General features: G+C 40.4%; 1 protein-coding gene across 6 annotated transcripts in view; it reads right to left on the bottom strand.

Annotated features, from left to right (window-relative positions):
• The window catches only part of LOC116382895 (uncharacterized), a 45,244-nt gene extending 39,706 nt beyond the window's left edge, over window positions 1-5,538 (bottom strand). For 5 of the 6 annotated variants that reach the window (XM_031846326.1, XM_031846330.1, XM_031846328.1 and 2 more), the window contains exons 1-2: window positions 4,075-4,698; window positions 2,975-3,119 (exon numbers count right to left, since the gene is read on the bottom strand). In XM_031846326.1, the coding sequence (XP_031702186.1) occupies window positions 2,975-3,119; window positions 4,075-4,303 (374 nt within the window). In that variant the 5' untranslated portion in view covers window positions 4,304-4,698. Of the gene's footprint in view, window positions 1-2,974; window positions 3,120-4,074; window positions 4,699-5,153 lie in introns of those variants that run through there. The other variant, XR_004212745.1, reaches the window with a different exon arrangement.
• Window positions 5,539-23,946: the final 18,408 nt, after the last annotated feature.

Here is a 23,946-nt window from a genome sequence, read left to right as displayed (position 1 = left end):
GGAATGGGAGATTCTTTTATTCCCACCTACCCTTCCCAAGTTAGGTCATCTAAGTGGAACAAAACCCTGATCCTACTCCTGCGTAATGACCACTGTTTCCATAGACTAAGCCAGGGAATAGCTGCAGCCAGTTGTGCTGGTATTGTATTCCTTGGAAGAAGAAATGCGGGAACGTTGTGCTTGGGGATGTGGAAATAGGCATCTCTCAGCAATCGGCAATTGCATGTGGGAGGTCCGACAGAAGGAAGTTGCCGATCTTAACTTCTTCAATTGTTGACCGCTTGACGCTGAAGAACAAATGGGAGCAGAACTATAAAACAGCTACAGCTGTTATATAGATGTTCATAGGAACATACATTACAGATTAGTATGCAGTGACAACTGTGGATTAACAAAGAAAGAAATCTGACTTTTATGGACCTTAGCATGAAAGAGCGGATGCATTATGTTGGATGACGGTCCCCTTTCTCCTTTAACTGCAGCTGATGGATGGCACATTACAATCCAAATCATACATTTACAAAACTTTCGTCCAAGTCTTTTGACATGTTAATTGTCCTCTGTATGTTACTAAAATAATTTAGTCTTTCAAGTACTTAATTTAATACAATCTGATTTGAAAACAATTGTACAATCAATGCTTATTCATACTACAAACTATAATACTGTAACCGTTAAATTGCATTCCAACTTGGCAGTTAACATTCGATAGCTGAGATGCTCCAGTCGATCACATGCCAATTGTAGTTCTAGTCTGAACAGTTGATGATGAAAAAAGACAGTCGTGATATACTTGTCATGTATCTTTTGCCGTCTAGTGTCCACCAAATGTTTTTGGCCTGTAATAGCATGTGATAGCCCAGGTTTATTCAATTAAAACTCAACGAGGTCCAGTTAGAGAGAATTTCCTCATGCAAAGGTCCGGAAGATCACAATAATGTCTAACTTGTGCAATGATTTAGTCCCATATGCATTGAAGTAGCCTATTAGTTGTATTAACGTCTGTATGTAGTCAGCAACTTATTATCAAATCAAATAAAGAAAGGTTGATTGAATAATATCTAAACAATATTTATTGTCAGTTTTCAAATTGAACTGGATGAATTATGAATAAAACATACTGTAATAACAAATACATGTTTTTCTCTCATTTCAAGTCAAATAAGGGCTGGATAAAAAACAATACATAACAGAAAGCTTTTGAAAAATGTTTATCTTAAAATATAGTACTTTAGTTTAGAAAAATGAATTTCACTGAATTGTCCTGCAGCTTTAAATTCAATTCATTCAGGGTTAAGTGATGTCAACCAAGAAAACCATTATATTATTCTCATTTTCTAAAAAGAGAGATTTGTCTGTAGGGCCTTTATCTGTGGCTATTGAAACCACTTGTTTCAGCTCTATTCCTCTCTGTTTACAGCATTGTTGGGCAGTGAATTAATGTGCTCGGATTCTGATCGTATTGGGCTCTTGGATGTGAGACGGTGCATTTGCTCAAAATACTTGTCCTTTGTCTCGTAGTGGCGCTTCACATTGTCTCTTTTTATAATCGCCACGGTCTCTGAACATATGAGACGTACTGGTTTCGAACTGCCCGTGTGAAGAATGAAGATATGAGAGTCTGTCCATTATTGGTTAAAGGCTCAGGTTAAGCTGTCCACATTCCTCTTTTTGGAGAACGTCCTGTGAAATAACTCATCTGACCCACGTACTTCTCCTGCTGGGTGTGTAAATCTCACTGGAGTTGCGATGCTAATCAGAATACACATATTTGATTGGCTGAGTAGCATCACGTGAGATGATGTACAACGCATGTAATTGGTTGGTGTGTTTCCTGGACCGCTGATCGAGTAGAGGCACTCCGTCAAAATGAAATAATTCTCAATTATCTATCAGTTGTAGGCCCAGGATCCAGATACAACATTATCAGGGTCCGGACCCGGACCGTGGTCCGCCTATTAGTGACCCCTGTAGCCTAATGAAGCTAAGGATACATGTTTTATATAAATTAAAACAGGCTTTTGGAACACAATTTTTTGAAAGTATCAGAACCGAAATTTTCATGAGCTATTGTAATTTTGATAATTGCAGGTTACTCCTGTAGAAAAAAAAAAAAAGAAACCTTCCAGCCTATTGGTGCAGCTACAGATCATACCATAACAGTGAATTGTAAATCACATGAGCTGGATGGGGATGGAGATGATGAGTTAAAGGTAACCCTGTGGAGTTCTGATTATAAATAAATGATGGGTGATCGTCACAGCCAATGACATCTGGAGGAACAGTAGGCAGACAGAGAAAATAAGCAAAGATTCACAGAGTAGCTAAGGCATCACCGACAATGTTCCAGGCAACAATACTGAGAGACACCTCGGGCTCTGACTGAACAACACAGAGTCTGCCCAGAGGCTTGGCAACAGGTGACACAGACACCATCAATCATCACAGTCAGTGATTCAGATTGGTCAGTGTTATTTTCTCGAGGGAAGGTGGCAAGCAGCATTTTTTCTTTGAATATATGTCGGAAACAACAGTCATCAATCGTCAGAATCCTGGGTTTGTCTTGCCTGTCAATGTGACCAAGTGCCTGTTTGTCATACAGAACAGGTTTATCTGGTGACTCAGTGGACATACATCCCTGCCCATCTGTCTATGAGGTTTTCCTTTTTGTGCAACATTTGTGTACATGCATCACAAATGGAAGTTAATGCCATAAAGTTTGCATTTTTCATCACCTGACCATTAGTTCTTAATATACATACATTTTAACTGTGACTCTACATGCTGCATTATCCTAGATCAGATGGCGCCAGCACGTCTACATTTAATTAATATGAAAAAACGCATGGATGGAAATGTTTCAAATTTGGTGTTCAAATTGCTATTCTACTCAAAATGGGTGGAAGGGATGGGCACATGAAGCATGAGTCTGGGGCCTGCTGGGAAACCCCAGGCCTGGCAGGGAGCACTATACCTGACTGTGGAGCTCCTGGGCCTGCCGAGTCTGGCTCTGAAGCTGCTTTTGGTGTTGCTGCAAGTGACTCTGTTCCTCCGGAGATCCAGACGGCTCTCCTGCAGTTCAGGCAGCGACTGAGAGATCCTTGCTCCTGGTTGTCCAGCTATTGAACCACAAAAGGAGGCAGGGCAGCGAGAGGAGGAGAAAAATCAATCCAGTACACAGAGCCTATCCTCTCTGCGCAGCCAACCTGCTCAGTCTGTAGCTGAGACTTAGATGCACCATGGTTCCCCATCCTCAAGAGCAGATACTCAGAAATAAAGCCGGCCAAAATCCTGTCCCGTCAATGGCAGGCCTCATATCTACCTTCATCTGCTAATTCTATGTCAGGAGGACTGCTGAAGTTAAAGCTGAATTTTCTTGAAACTAAAGTCATAACTTATTTGAAATATTAAATGTTTGCACAATGAAATCACAAACAATACACTTATTGTGATGGCTAGAATGCAGTCTTTATTAAAAGAAAAAAACTGTTGATCGGTAACTCTATGTAGATTATAACATTCAACAAGGAACTAATTAAAATGCATATCTATAAACATTGTTTTCTAAATCTAAAGACTGTCAGGTTCAGGTAGAATTTTATAGTTCTTGTCAATAAATAATTACAAATAAGTCACTTTAAAAAAATCTAAATTATAACTGTAAGAACAGGTTATCAATGAACAGAAACGAAAAACTTAAAGTGACAAATCTGCTATTGAACTACAACAGAACACGTGCTATACTACCAAAGTATTAACTATTAATGTTTTATAGAAAAATACAGGTAATACTGAAGTAGTGCAGCAGTGGAATACACAGCGACGTGACTATATCGAGATAAACCGTTCTTGCAAAACTGAAAACAAACAGTTGCCAGCCCAGTACGAGAGCCAACAATAATAAACAGGCCACTAATTAATACTACCTCGCTGGGCTAAATCACAATAAGGGGAAGGGATGGAGGGGGAGAGAGAGAGAGAGGGAGAGAGGGAGCCAAAGCCGGTGAGAGAGAGAGGAAGAGGAGGGAGCTTTGGAGAAAGGAGAGGAGGACAGTAATAGGAAGACAAACAAACCTAGCTCCTGGTTCACTTGGACGGAGGCTTTAATCCAGTGTGCCTGATGCAATGTCGTCATTACAGAAGGAATTATAACCAGACAAGATGGAAACCCAGACAGGAACCAGAACAAAGCATTATTTAACCGTCGGTATACAGGCTGGCAAATACTCCATGAAATCAACAAAAAACAAGAGTAAAAAAGACAGTTATTTCCGTTCTTGCTCTGCTCAAGGCGCTGCGTCATCTCCGTGTCCGTTTTTGATTCTCGGAATAAGTCAAACAAAAGAGGCTGGCGGTTATTCCTGAATTAAAAATACAGATTATGCAGAAATCCATTTCACGGAATCGCTTAAAACGTGTCTCATCCGTTAGCGCACTCTTTCTGTATGCGATCCACACCGATAACCCTGGTCTTGCTTTCTTTCCCTCACAATTGCTCCCTCTCTCTCTATTCTCCCCTCCTAAACTGATCAATACTTCATTTAAATCATGACATTAGCACACTACTACTGGAAAAGAGGGCGAGAACAAATACAAATGAGCTTCTTATGCTACACAATATCTGATGTTTAATGTCCGAGGATTGTAAGATTTCTTCAAACTAAATAAAGACAAAGACAGAAATATATATGGAACTGTGCAGGGGCTGTACTGCTGTTTTGATTTGAGCTCCTGAGCCTCACACTGATCAATACAGATTTAAACCCAGGCTGCAGAGAGCTATCATAATATCTCATCTCATCAGAAAAAGGCAAACATGCTTTCCCAATTATCTTCTCAAATTACTAGTGCCGAGGGAACAACAGTTGGATGCTGATGGAGGCATATTTCATATTTATTCAGCAGAATTTTTACTTTAGCACCTGAGCGCATAATAGCCTAATATATATGCACACTCACACTTTTATCTATTCACATAATTCACAATGAGCACAATCAATACTGGCCTCTCCATACTCATAAAGTGCGTCTGCATAGAATAAGCCGTTCAGAAATCCCCAAACCACACCAGCTAATTTCCTGGCGCTCATTGAAATTGAGAGCGAGAGTAACTGGCTAATCTTCCTGTTCCGTCATTAAACCCGGATATTTACCTGAGAAGCCTGAGAGTCACGGGCCTGGTGAGGGAGCAACACATCTCTTTGGAATATCTGGATAGTCTCATCCCGCTGAGATAGCTGAGAAGAAGCCGATCAGGTCAGGTTTTCTCCATTCCGAACATGGGTGAACAGAGGCGAGGACAGGAGAAAAGAGAGAGGGGCAGACCGTGAGCCCAACACTAGGCGGCAAGTGGTGGAAATAGAGCCGAAGACGATCACTCGGGGGAACATGCACTTACATTTAGCCTTGCGCCAATGTCAACCAATGAGCAATTAGGCAGACAAGACTTAAGTTATTGATCGGGGGTTCAGGCTCTTTTCTCAGGGCTAACTAGCCTGCCTGAGGTTGTGTGATGGCTGCTACAGCTGTGGACTGCAAGTCAAGGAAAGGCAGTACAACAGGAAGAGGGAGGAAGGGCAGGGCAGGTCTTTCTCTCCTCAGGCCTTGAGCTCTTGTGTTGGGCACTGGACATTATCATTTAGGCTGCTACTGATTGCCACATGCTAAATAAACCTTCATATCAAGCAGTCACTCACAAAAAGAAAAGCACAAGTAGAATGCATACATCCAATCAAATATATACAAAATCTTGGAAAAGCATCACTGACAGAATATAAGTTTTCAAATTGAAAAAAATAAGTTATGTGACAAGAATTTCAAATTAAGTTTACAATTTAAAGATTGGGAACATTTTGATTGCTTCTCAGCAGCTCTCAACATGCCGGCGGATTATAGCCAACGGTGCTAACAGCGCTAACAGAACAAACTAAAGCCAAAGTGCTGACAGAGCTGGCAGTGTTTATCTGAGGGGGAACCGAAGGGTGGGCGCTACACCTCCGCCACAACGCCGTCAGTTGTGACGGCATTATCAGCTGTAACCACAGTATTACAGCAGTGCAGAGCAACGACCAGCTAGCCAGTGGGGGATAGCAAGCACAGAAGGAGAGAGACTTCATCTCTGCTCAGGTAAACGCTAGTCCACTATATCTTTACATAGCAAATAGTTGTTTGATCCTGTATTTAATAGCTTCAAATTGTAAATAGACATTATAATGCAGCAATCCTGCGACTCGCTAGATGGCCAGTTCTTTCAGTTTTTATCAATGCAAACCCTTTCCCCTTGTTGCCAAGATTTAAGCTAAGCTAAGCTTAACATACTCAATGCAGAAAATGAAAAGAATACAAAAGACATCATTATGTACAGTTATTATCTTTCTTTCATCTATCTTTGTATTTGACTCAGCCGCAGACATCCTACAGCTCCAATATCACAAGATAGGATAGAAACACACATTGTAGCTTAGTGGAACAATGCACCCTGCTGGTTTGGCTTCCTCTGGTACTGAAGGTCTGGCTGGTTAGACAATGTGAGCCAAGCTGAGCTTTGTTTTCAATGGCTAGGTTAGCTAGCTAATAGCTAAAACCAACACACAGCTTTTGAAAAAGATATACAGTTTTTACCTCTATGACTGTATTACCCTCCTGAAGCCCTTGATGCACTACATGCAAGTCAACCATAACCATGCTGATTTGGGGTTTTCTGGAAACAGTATACTGCAGTAGCAAACGGCCAACATCATGTTTCGTTTTGAAAAGAACTCTGAGAAACGATATAGGCCTATACAGTATTGTGAGAATACACTCGATATGGTGCACAAAGGACACACGGCTAGGCTCCAAAGGCCATGTCTCCTACTGTCTCTTAAGTAGTGCTTTCTTATTTCATCACTTGTCTGTGTTTCCTGTTTTATTTTGTGCTACTTACATCTCCTCTCAGGTCACTTCACTTCTTGTCTTTGTGTGTTTTCCCGCCACTGTGATTGTCTGCCCCGCCCCTGATTGATCCCACCTGTGTCTAATCACCTACACCTCCCTAGTGTATGCCCCGTTTCTGTGCCAGTTCAACTTTGCCCTCTGTGCCGCGAGACCAGCAATTTCCTCGTCTTCATGTTCCTGTTTTTGATATCGCTCTGTTTTTCCTCGACTACTTCATCAAACAGAAATTCTTTATTTTTAAACACCTTCCAGAGTTGCACACAGTAGCACGTATAGAAAAAAAGCTTGCCAAAAAACGGAGCTCAGTCACGTTTGACTTGCATACACAACAGTGTACTGTAGCGTCTGTTCTTTCACAGCACTGATCCACCTAATGAAAAGAACTCATCATCATTTACCCTTTAAGGGTACTTAAAGGCACTTAGACAATGTGAAGTGAAAAATAGATTTTATAATTATTTTTTGCTATATAAAGGATTAATATAACAGGTTGGTCTGACAGAGGTTGGTCTTTTCTTTAAGGTATTTGACATTCACATTTTGTTAGATGTTCCCATTATTTGGTCTAGCTTCTGTACATGCCAAGGACATCATTTTAATTTCCAAATCATCAAACACTAACATTGAACCTTACTTACTGCTGTCCACTGTCATTCAGCAGATACAATTAAAGTGCTTATTTGATGAGGAGGCTGCAGAGAATCTTCTCTACATACATGCCCAAATGAGAAAATGAATGAACAAGCATTATATGCAAAGGCAGTGTTCTCCCCTTTTGCTCTGGCTTGTGCCTTTATACGCAGTCCTTTCTTGTGTTTTGAAAATCAATTCTGATATTTCACAGAAGGCATGATAATGAAAGGGCACATAAAAAAAAAAAAAAAAACGCTCTCTGAGGCGATTGCTCATTCCTCACACCTTCCATTGCCTCTGCATCAAAAGGACACCTTTAATATTTGGACTTTCCACGTCACTCTAGGCTAAATCCCTAGCAACCACCATAGCAACATACTCTGAGTCCAACGTGAAATGCATGGCAAGTTCCCTGCTGCCACCAGCCAGAGAACAAAAAGGGGAGAGGAGAGGAAAAAAAGGAAAAGAATCAAATGAAACAGACAGAAATGCTTGAAAGGTCAAAATTAAGTGGAGCTGAGAAGACATAACGGCACACCACAGAAATGCTTATATCAATAATCACACAGTTTGTGTGTGTGACACATGACAAACGAAGCACAGTATAAGCTACAAAAGACACACCTGAGACAACTTCTGTGTAATGCAGACAAAGAAGCTTCGACCAGTGGGTCTCCTGTTCATAGATTTTCCTGCTGCGCTGCTTCTTTTTGATGGGGAAAAGCAAATCTCACCCGGGCAGATGCATGACATTTTTAAACGTAGTAAATGAATAAATATGAGCGTGTGCACACAAACAATTATTACATCGATTTATGAATGGACCATCACGTTATCATGGTATCAGCATGGAATAAGACAACCTTGCAAAAGTCTTTGCAATATTGCCCACCCATCTTTTCACATTTCTGTGATATTTTAGAAGCTGAAGCAGTGCTTTCTCTGCCAATATTCTCCCATTTTAAATCAGCGCAGCGGCACCTGCTTCTGGCCCTGATATTAACGATGCCTTAAAAGGTGCCATGTAATGTCTGGCGACATCCTGCAAAGACATAGGGGGCAGCATTTCACCTCTGTATCAATACAATCTGAATTTACCAGCAGGGCAAGAAAAGACACAATTTGAAAATAACACTGCTATCTTATAATCTTCACATGTGGCATAAGCCCCCTTTGTGTTTGCTGTGCCACTAATTGGGGGGCCTTTATAGTCCATCTCCTGGAGCCTCCTCGCCCCCTCATCCCGGTGAGGTAATCTCCTGGTGGCGAGCAGGACGAAATTAAAAAATGAGTCGTTTTCTCGTTTCTGCCGCTTTGGATTTAATCCAATAAAACACAAACATCCACGTACCCTGTACCTTCAACTGTGATTGACAAGCCCCCAGGGCAGCGCTACTCTTTGTCCTCTCATGTTGGGCCGAGGGCAGACTGAATGTAACGATGACTCACTATCGCCTCTCCACTTACAAGACAGGACGGGCCGGGGGTAGCTGGTTGGCGTGCTCATTTCAGTAGACATCTCCACAACACAATACATCGACATAACGACAACTTCATCACTGGAACCTCTTCAGGTTAGTAGTGTTAGTTAATTTTTTGAGTGTTTCAAACTAAAATTCTGGCCAGATCTTACACATTGCATTGCATTAATGGAATATTTCACAAAAATCATTCTAAACACTTTGTGTTGGGAAGACATTTTCCTTTTTAGATTGTCTGGGATAGTCTTCTGATGTCCCTAAATTTCAAAATGCAACATGCAATTTTGTACATATGTCTGCGAGTATCATCAGGTCATCAAGTTTCACATAAGATGCTTGTGAGCAGTGGACTACAGCAGGTGTAGTGATTTTACACCCATCAGTCTATACTGATGTCCTGTATTGTAATGATCCCTTTATTAACCCTTCCCTTCTAAATCGTGGGTACGTCCACATCGGTGCTTTTAGTCTGCGGGGTAAATTTAGGCTCCCTGCTAGTCAAACACTTCAGTCGAATGACTCATTTTGGTACATTTGTTCACTTTGGGATTGCAGAGGATAACAACTGCTGTCAGCTTGGATTCCAACTTCTTTAGCCACTCCTGTTGAATAATCCATTATTGAACTGGCCATCTGTATGCTGGATGGCCCAAACACAATGGGAATAAATATGGCTAAAAATGGTGCTTCCATTCTGCTTTTATTACTCACACAGTAACTGCATCTTTGTCACTCAGGACCAAAGTACACAAATCTACTTGCGTGTGACAAAGGTGACAAGTAACAGTGGTTGCAACAAATAGAAGCAGTATATTTGACCATATTTTGTCAAAAATGTGAGTGTTGAAACAGATACGGTGGACAGTGGGGAAGTGGATTATGCTGCAAGAACGTTTTGAGATGTTTGTATGGTCATTGTAACCGTTCAAACTGTACAACTATACAGTACCTTTCATCCTTAGAGCCACTTTTCAATAGGGCTTTGTATTGGCAAGCACCTCACAATACGATACATTGCAATACTGAAAATGTAAAATTAGAGCTGAAAATACAACTTGCTGTGTACCACCTGGATAGTCTAATACATACATCGATAACTCAGCAGACAAATTGCATCAAAAGTACTTCAAAAGGTATTTGCATTGCACATAGTCACTCAGCAGTGAACACACTTGACTGAAAAGCACCCGCCATAAAGAAATATATGAAAATAAGGTGCATATTGTAATGTAATTCTGTCACTGAACACTTTTTTCCTACTAAAATGCACTTGCCACAACTTGATATGAAATAAAATACATATTGTATCATTTTTTTATTTTGTCACTGACCACTCTTAACTTACATGTAGATGCCATAAACATCATATGAAATAAAGTGCATTAAGTAAAGTTGTCTATCACTATGGCTGGGTCCTTCCCATTTATGTCCCATTCCTCCACGTTCAGTTTTCAGAAACTCCGCAATGTTCCCGCCTGTATGGCTCTCATGCATTGTCCGAGTCTGCAAAACACATGAAACTAGTTCCCACTCCTCAGTGATGTATCACATACAGTATACTGTACATGAAATATGATTTGGTGGTCGAGTCTTCTAACACCGCACATAAGGGCTACTCTCTCTCTCTGCAGTGGGTAGCGATGTTTTGACACGTTTCTTCCCCTCTTCCTGGGCATTACGCTGCTACTTCCCTCATTTGTTCGCGAGTCGGGATCACACAGCGCTTCCCCGCACCATACGACCCCTTGCTTGTGAGACGCCATGTTGTGATATTGGCTGGATCATCTAACAGGCCAGGAAAAATCTGTTTAAAACAAGATTTAACAAAATAAATAAAAATCTTGATACAAGTCGCGGTTGTATCAATACACTATTGTCGGGTATTTGTGCATTATATTCCTTTTAAAGGAAGGCATCCATTTAAAACACTGAGAAAAGATAAACCCTGCCTTGTCCATGAGTATTTATTGCCAGTCAGGGCAAAACGACGCTCACTAAGGTGCTCTGAGTAGCTGTTAAACAAGTGTGGAGGTGACCTCTGGGTTTAAGCAGCTGTAACTCAGACAGTTAAAGCTGCAAAGGCCATACAAAATGGATTTACTAAAGTTTCATTCAGGAAAAAAAAGGGACAGTAATTCAGAGACATGGCTGTGTGACAGAAAGCTGTGTCTGGATCATACAGTGGGCTGTTTGAGTGCCTCCAAATTCCTGGTCTTTCTCTATGAGGGACCTGACCCATTCAAAAACAAGCCGTAGTAAAACAATATATATATTTATATATTTTCCAGCAGCTGGAGATACTTATTCTTTACAGTGTGGGTGTGTGTGAGTACACATATGGCGTCGATAAGTCTAACTTAATAAAGCACCTATCCCATTGTGTCCCATTCCATCTTCAACAACAACTACAGCAGATATTCAGGTACTCAAACAACACTTCTACCAGAAATGTTTGTTTATGTAACAAAACAATATGTCACGGATCCTGAATAATCTGTGTGGCAAATATGCAAACAATGCACCACTGTATGTATGACTGCGTGACCACCTCTACGAATACTCCAGTGTACATATGTAACAAACATGACATGTCATCATATAGTTGGAATATGCCCGTCAGAAAAGTGTCTGATATGTAATGTAAAATACTGCACTTTATGATTCAATTGTTTAAAAAAAAGCCCTCGTCTCACCAACACAAGTAGCAGTGTCTAGTAGCATCTGCACTCTGAAAATGGCTGGCTGTTGAATTAATTTTGTCGCCGTAAACACAATGCAGTCACACTATTATGGGTTAAAGGGATGAAAAAGCAGTGCATATTGAAATGAAAATCTGAAAACATCCTTTACCCGACCCTTTGAAGCGACAGGGGCTTTGTGCAGCAGGTCGCAGGGCCTGAATCAGCTAGATTGCATCCGATCTTAAATGCAATTAATGAACCTCACAAAGGAGGATTATGCTGACAGGATTATTTTCAATAACAATGCAGCAACCGCCACCAATTACAGACACACGCACACACACACACACACACACACTTGCTATTCAAGCATACACTAGCCCTCTTTAATTTAAGCACACAGCAGCTTTTGAACAAACACTATGAGCAAGAACAGTTGAGTGTCCATTGAAGTGACCACTGCGATATTCATTTCACTATAAAAGTTTCTTGTTTATTTACTTCTAAATATCTTGTGTGTTAACAATACACTAATCCATCTCTAGTGTCTCAGACTTTGTCTGTAACTCATCTCTCTATCGTCTCATCTAAAATCATCTGTAATGCACATACAGTGCAGCACCAATAACTCAATCAGCTTCTGTGAACTTTGCAGAAGAACAGAAATGTTTGCCTCGCTCCAACATTTGATCTCAACCCCTGACAAGGATCTCAAACTGTCTGCAGGCAATGAGAGCTGTCTGGTATTTCTCGGGGCGATGCTAAATCAAATTAGTGAAAGCAATGTTAATTTCAAGCAGCATTTCATTAAAAAGGAAAAGATAATAAGAAACAAAGACTCCATGTCCTTCTCACTAATCTAATAATGCTCCGTTTGTTTGCTTTAATCACATTTAACGATTAAGAAGCAGAGACGGGGCTAAGTCATGTAGACAGAGGGATCTCATAATCTGCCTGTCATGGCCACCGTCTGATTTCCTGCCATTCGTCACAGTATGGATGGAGGGAGTGGCGGGTGGTGTGTCAACCCTCAGCTGACGTCTTAAGAGGTGCACTAGCCTCAGGATGGGACTGCTCATCTTCAGAAGAGAGGGGAAGAGGGGGGGGGGGGATCAGGGATCACCTTACCTTAAAGAGTTGCAGTACTGAACGGGAGTCACTGGCAGACATGGCTGTTAGCTCTGAATTCTGGGGCCTGGATGCTAAAAGAATAATCTTCTTAGAATGTTAGGGCAGAGCCAGAGATCAGGGAGCATCTGTATAATGTTAAGTTCTGTGGCGTCAGTTTCCCATCTTCCGTTGACAGTGAAATCCTACACTGATTGACTAAAAGAAAACAAAAAAACCTTTACAATATTCAGTAATGCTATAAAGTAGTGCAATAACTATGACCATTATCAAAGGCATCAAGAGCATTGTCTACCGTGGAGTTGTATTGGAAAACATTACATTGCGAGGTATTTCTAATATTTAGTTCAATCATGTATTTAAAGGGCACGTTTGAGTCAAGTCCTCTATGACGCGGTCTGAACAACAAAGATATTTGTCGTAGGGCCGTTCTGTTGGATTACATGTTGTACATGAGTTTCTATCTTTCTGGTCATCCACAACATAAGTTGGTTAAAACTAATTACATGGAAAAGTATTAATGTGAATTCTTTGGATTAATTCTGCATAGTTAAAAGATATTTCCTTGTTGATATACTATGCACTATCAAACACACTGCACTTATTATTAAGTTTTAATTCACATTCAGAATTGCAGTATTTTGGCTGTTGCTGATACTGTTTAATTATGTAGTGTAACTTAAAGTTTGGTGGTTTTTGACAGTCTATTACACTGTTTTTAGGGAATCCACAAAGTAGCCATGTTTCTAACTGTGGCGAGTTTGCTGTTTGCTGCATAACAGGGATTCATGGTGACTATCTATTCCTGCAGCTGGGACTGTAAATGGGAGAGTTTGCTGAATAAGAAATAGGGAATGAAAACACTTATTTTGAATTTTTTAAAAATCTCATCAGATCCTCCTCCCTCAGAAAACATTAATATAACTCATTCCTCATCAGTGGGTACGATCACTTGAATGGAATCAATCAATTGTGTTCCGCTTGGCTTTGCTCTTCGTTTCCAAATCCAATCTCTTACATGTCATCTCAGAGCACATTTATAAGGGCCAAGCCTCTTGATTATCTCCCTCTCTCGCCTCGACTCCCCCACTGCTGCATGCTCCAATGTATTAAATTAAATGAGGTGTCTGTCCAGGTCACCCTCGCCCCAGCCTACCCCCGCTCTCACTGCTGGTAATCAAGGGAGAGGACCCCCTCCCTGCTGGTTTTTTGTGCCAGCCATGCTGCATAAATTTGCATTAATGAGGACTGGAAAGACCTGCAGTAAAGGAGGGAGGGAGGGACTGAAAGGAGCAAAGGGGAATGGGGGAGAGAGAGAACTGCAGTTGCAGCTTGAAACTTAACACCCACGAAAGGTTACATTTCTTTGTCGTCTTAATGTCTTCCTTTTTACAACTATCTTTCCATCCTGTAGCCTAGCCTCTGTCTTTCCACTGGCTATCTCCTGCAGACAGGCTCAACAGAACAGTGGTGGCTTGGGCTCTGGCAATAAATGAATCATAGATGAGGTTGTGTGAGCACTGTTAACATAATCCCATGGCTCAAGCTCAAAAATACTGCAGGGCGCTAACGTCTTTGTTGTTCATCAAATATTGATGCCTACATGATTATTTGAGCATAAGTGCGCAGATGGTGAGAATATGTAGATACATTTCATTGTCGGGGGCATTTTTTTGGATTGGCTTTATGAAAGTAAATTTAATTCTGGTGGATCTCATTAGGCTTAATTACCTCAGGGATACATACAATTATGTTGTCATAATACAGCGTTGAACGCATCATGGGTTTTATATTGACAGTATTTGTGTGTATCCAGCTGGCTGTGATTATGTATGAAAAACTGTCAAAGCAGCATGCAGCTATACAGCATACTGTTGTCGTTTGCTCCTGTGTCCTGTGCTCCCTTGTAATCATTGGTGATAGCTATGACAATTACAGGGAAAATCATCGCATCACTTCATTCTGCTGCTCCGCAACTTTAATTGCTTAATGCATCCTTTACTGCTGCACAGCTCCTCTCGGTTTCCCCCTCCATCTCATCATCCCTCCCAACTCCTCCTCCCTTTCTCATCTCCTCCACTGCCACCTCATTTACAACCACGTTCTTTCTGCTAATTCAAGTTGAACTACATGCGGGCTGCTAGTCTGAGGGCAGCAAATTGGCACAATCAGCCAATAACTAGATATGCCGTTGTCGCCCGTGTGAGACTGTTGCCCCAAACACTATACCATGAACGTGGGCGTGGCGTACCTGATCTGGGCACGTTGTAAATATTCTGCCAACAGTGTGAAAGTTTGACAAATGCATTACCATCTGTGTCGGCCACAAACAACAAATACCTTCCTCTTTGCTGAGAACCTTTGGACAAAGCTAATTCAAAGGGGGTTGGCAAAAAAAACAAACCCCAAAAAAAAAGCAATAACACACTACTACAGTACTATACCATACCCACAGCATATGACAAATACCGCCAAGAAGGACAAAATTACAGTTACATAAACTTCAACAAAAGATACAATTTTTACTACTAGGTGCATATGCACAGTAACACACATGTAATGTAATATGCAATGTAACTAATTACTACTAATGATGAGTAATTAGTAAAAAACGTGATGTAAAGTGACTTGCCCAACACTGGTCCGGAGCAGATCTAGATGATTAGGACTAGGGTCAATGGATCCACGCCATCGTCCACTGAAGACTAATCCATTTCTACTCCTTAGGTTATTGTCAACCATTGGTGTCCGGGTACAGCAGATGTCAGACCCATTTTACTGTGCTTTTCAAAATATTGGAACTGTTCCCTCATGCACAGTGTTGCAAACTGCTTTTTGTTAAACGTAAGAAAGGACAGAAGAATTGAAAAACTAGGCAAGCCAAGTTTTGCTCGATTGTGAATACGCAGAGACTTGAATGGAATGTACTTCAATATAAAAGTTCCTCTGCCAAAATCTGTATTTTACTTTTAGAGTTATAATCTTTAAGATTACAGTGCAGGCGGATTTCCAGTTCCGGGACAGAGGATGTCGTATGTGTGTACAGATTGTTCAGCCCTCTGAGGCAAATTTGTAATTTGTGATTTTGGGCTATGCAAAAAATAAATTGAATTGAATTGAATTGTGGTAACAGCAAGTGCCGTTAAATACTACAAGTCCCAGAATTCTAGAGGACGCAAACATTTCTTAAGGCAGCCCCTCTGCCAGAAACACAACAAAAGACAAACAAGTGTATCTATTTACAGTGCACCAAAACAAACGCACATTGTTTTAGTGAAGAAGTCAGTCAATAATCTGCCTTCTTCAATTTTGCCAAGAGCAACCACAAACTAATTTCATGCTGAGCACCGTGCGAGTAGTTTTCCACACAACAGCAGGGCACAGTTAGGTCAGTTAGCTTTCTGAGGAGTTGGAGGTGTGCAGCCTGTCTCCTGCAGCTCTTCATCCAACAGCTCACTGTAGCTGCTCTTTCTTGTTCCATTACTACCTTATATCTCGACTGGCATTTGACTAAAAACTCATGTCCTAGGCCTGCTTTTAAACCATGTTTTAAATTTGTTCTTTCTGTGTGTATGTAAATGATTGGCCCTTATATGGTCACATTGTGTTTTTTATGTCTCTAATTCTGCCCCTGTTAAGCACTTTGTGACTTATGTCTGTAAAAAGCACTTTATAAATAAATCTTACTTACTTACTTATACCTTACAATGATCAAAAAGGACTTTCCTCTTGTTTTGTGGATGCACTTCTGATGAACTATCTTTTTCAGCACTAGCCTAAATGACAATTACATTGCGTTTCCTGTGACTGCTTCACAATAAAAGCCACCCCGTTTATTGCCAGCTGAATGCTTTAAATGTGAACTAGCAGCAGCAGGAAATACTCGGTTTGCAATGTAGTAACTTCATACAGGTCTTGTGCAGATGAGAGTCAAAGAAAACAGCGAGGCTGATATCAATAAGAAAAGAATACAAACAGTAACGCTGGACAATGTTTCCTGGGAGTCCCGTGCAGGAATGGCAAACCACTAACAATGAAAAGTGTTGTACATTCATATTTGTAGGTCTTTTTCACATTTGTTTTGTCTTGTTTTAATACTGCATATGGTTATGTAAAGGTACATAGATTAATCACGCATTACGTTCAATCTGTTCATCAGCCAATCCTAAAAATCAACAGTCTGACTGCACACTCACAAAGAAGCAAGCAGTCGAATCCTCCCTATTGTGGTTTCATGGTTTTCTAAACGAGTCTTCATCTTTGTCACAATTCAGAAAAACTCAATAACTGTCAAATAATGTATATAGAATAAGGATGAATATCATGCAAACAATTACCAGACCCAGGTACTGTACACACCGACATGCTGACCACACATCTGCAGTCAGCCATTTTTCAGCTGTACAACTCTCTTGACAGCTTCAGGAGAGGCTCTGAGGGCTCCAGAGGAGGCTGTTATTAAGCAGCAGCCCAGCCTGTGCTTGAGCAGCCGAGCACAATAAAAATTCCTTTTCTTTAATTAACTTTTATGGCCGGCAAAGAGGACACGCTGACACTTGTGCAGTACCACTAATTATTTCTTGCCTCCCACACCTGTGCAAGTGCTATACAGTAGGTGGTGTGTGCGAGTGTGTGTGGTGGTTGTTTGCCTGCACTAAGACACTGCAGCAAACATCACAAAACACGGCCTTTTCCCTTCAATGTCCCTGTGGTAAAAAACAAACAGCAACAGTCTTAATATACAACAATAATCTATATAAATATCAGCAATATATATGGATGTGTACCATCACTGTTCCCCTGTGAATGCAGAGTTGTTCTAATAACATAATACATTTTATCAGACTAATCACATTTTTCTTTCCAAATGCTTTACCACACTTTGGAGCAAACACTTCAAAAAAATCAAAAAATATGAATAATAATTGAACATTTGCACACACACACACTTTGCCAGGGATAAGACAAATTGGATCATCTAAAAATAGAAATGCATTTCCAAAGCAAAGTTTAGCAGCAGCTAGAAAAGTCCTGGCTCTACAGGGATTTTAATTAGTGTTGCTCAGTCAACAGCATAGCAACCTACTTCTTTCTTACTAATAAACAAAGCCAGATTTCTTTTCATCATGAACTAAAACACATAGCCGTTGCAGAGAGGAACAACTACTCTTTTTCTGCTTAGTTTCATCTCCTGCATCTTGTCTTGCCTGGCATGATAAAAGGAATGTCGTAGGGAAATGGAAATTAAATCCGTGACAGATTGAAAGCTGGGCCTGAAAGAAAGGAAAAAATTAGACTTTACACCAAAATGTGGCATAGAAGTTTTCTAGCCAGTTAGTGAATTAAAAAGGATGTCCCTGTTGCTAGTCACTTGACAATTCAAAAATTGTAAAATTGACTATTAATATTCTTCTCCCTAGCTACAAAAAAAATATTATTTTATACATTTTATTGGTATTATTTGATACACATCATTGCATACATTGGGAAGTAAAATTCATAAAACAGCCTACAGTGCTAGCATTTAGCTGCCTTTGCAAGAGGAAAGTGTGAGAATGTGAAATCTGGGTGCACCAGCGAGTGACTGAGTTCAGAAACTGAACATACATGGTTTTACTTGACTCTAATGCTTACATATCTGTTATTTCTTCTCTCTCTTTCTTCTTAGCAAAGAGTAAGAGTGTCTAAAATATTCAGGAAGGAGCAGCTCATTTTTAGCCTGCGCTTACTGCTGCATTCACCGGTAAAAATGACATCGCCATCAGAAGGTCATATCAGCCTTCACTAATTAATGTTGATTCCGTGAGTAACTGGACGACAGGCCAAAGTTAAACATGTCAGGTTTGCGTGCTCTCAGCAACCGGTGTCTGCAGTTGGCCAAACAGCATTTGTAGGGGAAGAAACGCAACTCTGAAGTTTCTAAAAACCTCAACAGAGTGATACGTCTTCTCTCAAACGGATGGCATTAAGTCAGTTTAAGGAGTCTCATTTTTCCCTGTTTAACTTCCATTCTCATGATATCAATAATTTAAGTATAGAAACATAATATTTTTCAAACAAAACCTCAAGCATTTGGATCAAGAAGCTTGTGAAGAATATGGAATGTTTGCTTTTATTTCAATGTGACAGATGTTACACATATATAATCAATATTTAAGTTTTTATATGTATTGGATCAAACTGTAGATATCCTAGACTAAAGGGCTCGGATCAAGGCCAACAAAACTTGATCGGACATCCCTGGTAGCATACGCTTCAACTATTGACTGAAATTGTTTCAAGTTTAGTACATTACTAAACATCTCAACAACATTCAATCAAAGGAAAGATTGTGGATGATAGCTGTATCTAACTCCAAATTGTACCCATGAACAGGATAAGTTAAGTAAGTAAAATATGTTTATAAAGCGCTTTTCAGACATTAGTCACAAAGTGCTTAACATGAGCAGAATTACAAACATAAAAAGCACAATGTGACCATATAAGGGCCAGTAATTTACATGGCGTACAGTATTAAACCTACTGTAGGTCACAGTGCACAGCGCCATCCTGGTGGCTGAGTTGGTTCACGAATATACTATGAGATTGGGATGTCCTAGAATTTGCCAAAAGACCCTTGTTGCAATCACTCTACACTGTCAACTGTCTAATAATTAAATATTTTAAAATCAAATCAATATTAAACATACTTAAATATGTATAAACCCAAATTACAAGCAGGATGACACAAGAAATCACTCACTAAATGAGGAACTTTAGTCGTAAAGAAACAAAACACTGTGGGTTCTCACCACTGCCATCATTCTGTCATTTTCCCTCATCTTTCTTTGAGCTGATTTTTATTGCCACACTTCTATACCAAGAGCTTGACTCTCCAAAGCCTGCAGTAAAACCTCTCACCTTACACACTTCTCAGCAACCTTGAGGTTACAGACGGCCACAAAACACTAGAACCTACACGTTTATAGAATTCCCCCTAACACACAACAAGAATAATGATACAACTATTTAACTGGGGTTGATGTTTGTAAGTGTTGTGGGAGGCCATTAAAAGTGTCCTTGTTATGTGGACTTGAGACGTTCTGCGGGGGTGGAAGGAAGAGTGGGGGCGACACCTTGATTGATGGCCAAGGATGAGCGATTAGAGCCGTGAGCTGCTATAACATCCTCCATGGCGGGACTCGCTGCAGGAACCAACCACAGCACTGTAAATATTTCACAGCATGCTTTACTGCCTTTAAAAGAAGGGAGATGTGCATTCAATACTAAAGCAAGCTGCTGCAAAGGCTCATTACAACAGCCCTGTCCTAACACACATCTCATTCATACACCCATCAACAAACGCACACAGGTGGACCTTACCATCCCATGTTATCATATGCACACAGACTCACCGAATATATATTCGGTGAAACTGTACATGCAGAAACACAGAAACACACGCAGGACATTCTAGCCCTCTAAAAATGCATTGCTTGTCACTTGACAAACATGAAGCTCTCTGAAAACTGGAACAACTAGTCCTTGAGCTCTGTCAATGTAGCTATATTTCATATCTTTTGCTGAATGAACATTCGATTTATTTTTTTGATTGATAAATACATAAATAACACAGCGCCATTAGTAGGTAATAACCAGGTTATGCACACACAAATACCAATCCCTACATTCATTAGCAGATACTGTACATCACTGGTGCACTGGTGTATATTCAAGAGATTACATGTGAACACATCACCATAACATTGTAATTTACCTTAGCCTAATACTCATTTTCACTGAACAGAGCCTGAACGCATCATGATGTAACTGAACAGAATCTCCGGTCTCCTGTTAATTTCAACACGGATTGGTTGTTTACAATGTAACATTATCAGAGATCGGCGACTACTACTGAATATTGGCGGATAACGATCGTCAATAAAACTTTATTTCACATTGTGATGGTTACCGTTAAAATGTGTAATTAATCCACGGTTCACATGCGTGCTAAACCGCGAGGGGGGGGGGGGGGGGGGATCCTTAAGGATCACGGATCAACAGTGGTCCGGCAACAATACAAACACAAACAAAAATATAGCATGTACATTATAAAATGGTTTCCTGGACCTAAATTTACCTAAACATAAGAAATATGTCTGCACACCACCTGCACACTTTTAAATGTTAGAACAATGACATATTTTTGTTGTTCTGGCTTGGAAATATTTGAATTTGGTAAATGGTAAATGGACTTGTACGTGTATAGCGCATTTCTAGTCTTCCGACCACTCAAAGCGCTTTTACACTACATGTCATTCACCCAATCACACCCATTCATACACTGATGGCAAGGGCTACCATGCGAGGTGCCACCTGCCAATTAGGACTCACTTATATTCAAAAATATTTGGAATTGATGATAAAAATGGATTTGAGATGAAACAATGAGTAGGAGGTTGAAGTAAATCAGAATCGGAATCAGATCAGATTCTTTCAGAATCGGTTTAGTGCTGACTCAGCTTCAACTTAAAGGGTGTTTTTGAGGGACTGTGGTAACGGTAACTCTTTAATACATATGTGCCTCAGTTTTAGGGAAAAGTAAGCAATTTGACATGCTAACATAAACTTAAATAGAGTTATAATATTTAATATTCCGCTGCAAATAATTTAGCAGTCAATGACTAGCTGAAATGTAAGACACAGACATCAGCAGATGTTTAGTATTTCCCTTGGATGTTCTACCAAGCCTGTAATAAAAAGACCTGGGTCAAAACTATGATTTCTCAAGTCGATAATATTTTTTTGGGAAACATGTAAAGATAAAACCAAGAGGCCCAGGAATAGAACCCTCAGGAACGCACTTTAGTTAGACTTAAACATAACGACCAGCTTTGGAAACCTGAGCCAAGAAAGTGGTTTAGTCCATAAAACAGGAAGTCTTGCTCCTGTCTTGTTCCAACACTCAGACTCGTACTGGCCACCATAACAAATACTACTGCCGACTACTACTGGAATGTATTTACGTGAATGTAAACTTAAATTGGAATATTTTGTTGGCCCCCGGGATGCCCCATGACATGATCATTTCTAATTCACAGTGCATTACGTAAGGTTCCTGTTTGTAAAGAGTTGTCTATGGAATGTCAGAGTTTTTCGTTGATTCGTTTTTTTAGTTTTTACATTCAAATGGACATTTTAAGAGAGAAATAAAACTTATTTTGGGGGTGCCATATTCTTATTTTAACACTGATACCATATCTTAAGAAATACTGTATTCTATATAAAAAGCACAATCCTCCAACCTGCCTACAGAAAAACAGTCGAGGAAAATTGTGAGTGTTTACAGGGTAAGGGAAAATTACCTGCAATTCACTTAATGGATCTGCAGGGTCTCACACATAGAGTACGTACATACAGTGAGTACAGGTGTGTAGGCATACAGACAGTCATTGGAAAAACAATATGCCCTCTAGGTGCATGCACTTTCCTCATCATGTTAACAGTACATATTATGCTCTGATTTCCAGTGAGGAATGCAATGTACTGAGAAAGCGACAATGTGCGAATGGAAGTCACTGATCCATAGGTACTAAATTACATATACTATATGTAATGTAGTTGGCAGAAGGAAATCATGGTATGTTGCCAAGACAAATCAAGATGGGACATATCAAGTGGGCATGGTACCAATAACAGCTTTGTTAGAATACATTATGTGTTATGTCAAACGGGCACCTTGTTTCAAAATGCCCCTTCACACAAGCTGTGAAAACTTATAGCCCTCAATTTAGAGTCTTAACTTCAGCTGAACTGCATATTTCTGGGCTTTCTGCTAAAACTAAAATCAGAAGAGGTCAGTCAGGGCAAGCCACTGAGCCACTGTTTGGACCGTTACATGTCATATTAACTCCCATCAACAATAGGCGAGTACATTAACATGATACCTCAAAAATAAGTGTTATTACAAGACTTTGGAACCATAATTGAGTCTAGACACAAAAGTTATTTTTTGTACATCACAACTAGATAGATTTCTTTCAGACAGCAATGCTTCCAACGCTGTAATAACTTAAGCCAGTAAGAAGGACACATACACAATTAAGTGTACATAGGGAGATCAGTAGTATGTGTTAAGCACTGGGACACAGTTGCCGTTTACAGCAATAAGGAACTGCGTAATGAGAGAATGTTGTGCTATTGGCATTGCTCACTCGCCAACCTACTATTCCTGAATTACTCTGGATCCAGGGACGCTTGACAGCATGCAACCATCAGGATGAAAAACTACAGCCTCAAAGGCAGGGGTTGGCACTGCTCCTGAACTCTGAATTGTATGAGAGCTGTATGCGAGCTGTTTGGAGAGACAGAAAGAAAGAAAAGGGACAGAGCAATGACTGCGGGTAAATAGAGAGGGGGGTAGAGGAGTGGAATGAAAGCGATAGGGGGGGAAAAGGGGTGAGGGATGGAGAAGAGAAATTAGGTTGTTATGTATATTGCTTCATACACGCACATTCCATCTGAGATCCCATCAGCTGTCAAATTGGGAAAGCGATGGGGATGTGAGAGCGGCAAGAATCTCAACAAGGCCTGAACTTGGCGCACCACTGAGACCTAATCAAAACACAATCACGTTCGCTGCCAGAACAGACGCACACAGGCCCGCACCCAAACACTCATTCTCTCCACTCACATTCATACCCAAGCAAACTCCTAGTCACTCTTTTTCACACAAACACTGTTAAACAAATGTACACATAATCATGCGCACACTCACAGAAAAGCATTAACTTGCAGTCACACATGGGCAAACATATTCTGTCCCATGCAATCACACTTCGGCCTATTTCAAGAGAGATGATGTATAGAACTGCCCAGTTAAATACAGGCTCTTATCGCTCGCTATGACCCGTGACTTGAGTTTATCTCCATTATGCAGTGGTTCATTTAAAAAGCTACACCTCTGTTGGGGGTTATTGGTATGGAAGACACAGACAGGAACTGTGGTTGCATATAGGGATGAGCCCAAATGCTTCTCCAACTGAGTTTAGCCTTCCTCCCTAATGCCCTGGCCCCCTGGACAGTCTATCTGCAGCCATAGTCAAGCC

This window comes from Anarrhichthys ocellatus, unplaced genomic scaffold (genome assembly GCF_004355925.1).
Source record: "Anarrhichthys ocellatus isolate YVR2014 unplaced genomic scaffold, GSC_Weel_1.0 scaffold6, whole genome shotgun sequence".
Lineage (NCBI taxonomy): Eukaryota > Metazoa > Chordata > Actinopteri > Perciformes > Anarhichadidae > Anarrhichthys > Anarrhichthys ocellatus.
This window is presented reverse-complemented; position numbering and strand designations above follow the sequence as displayed.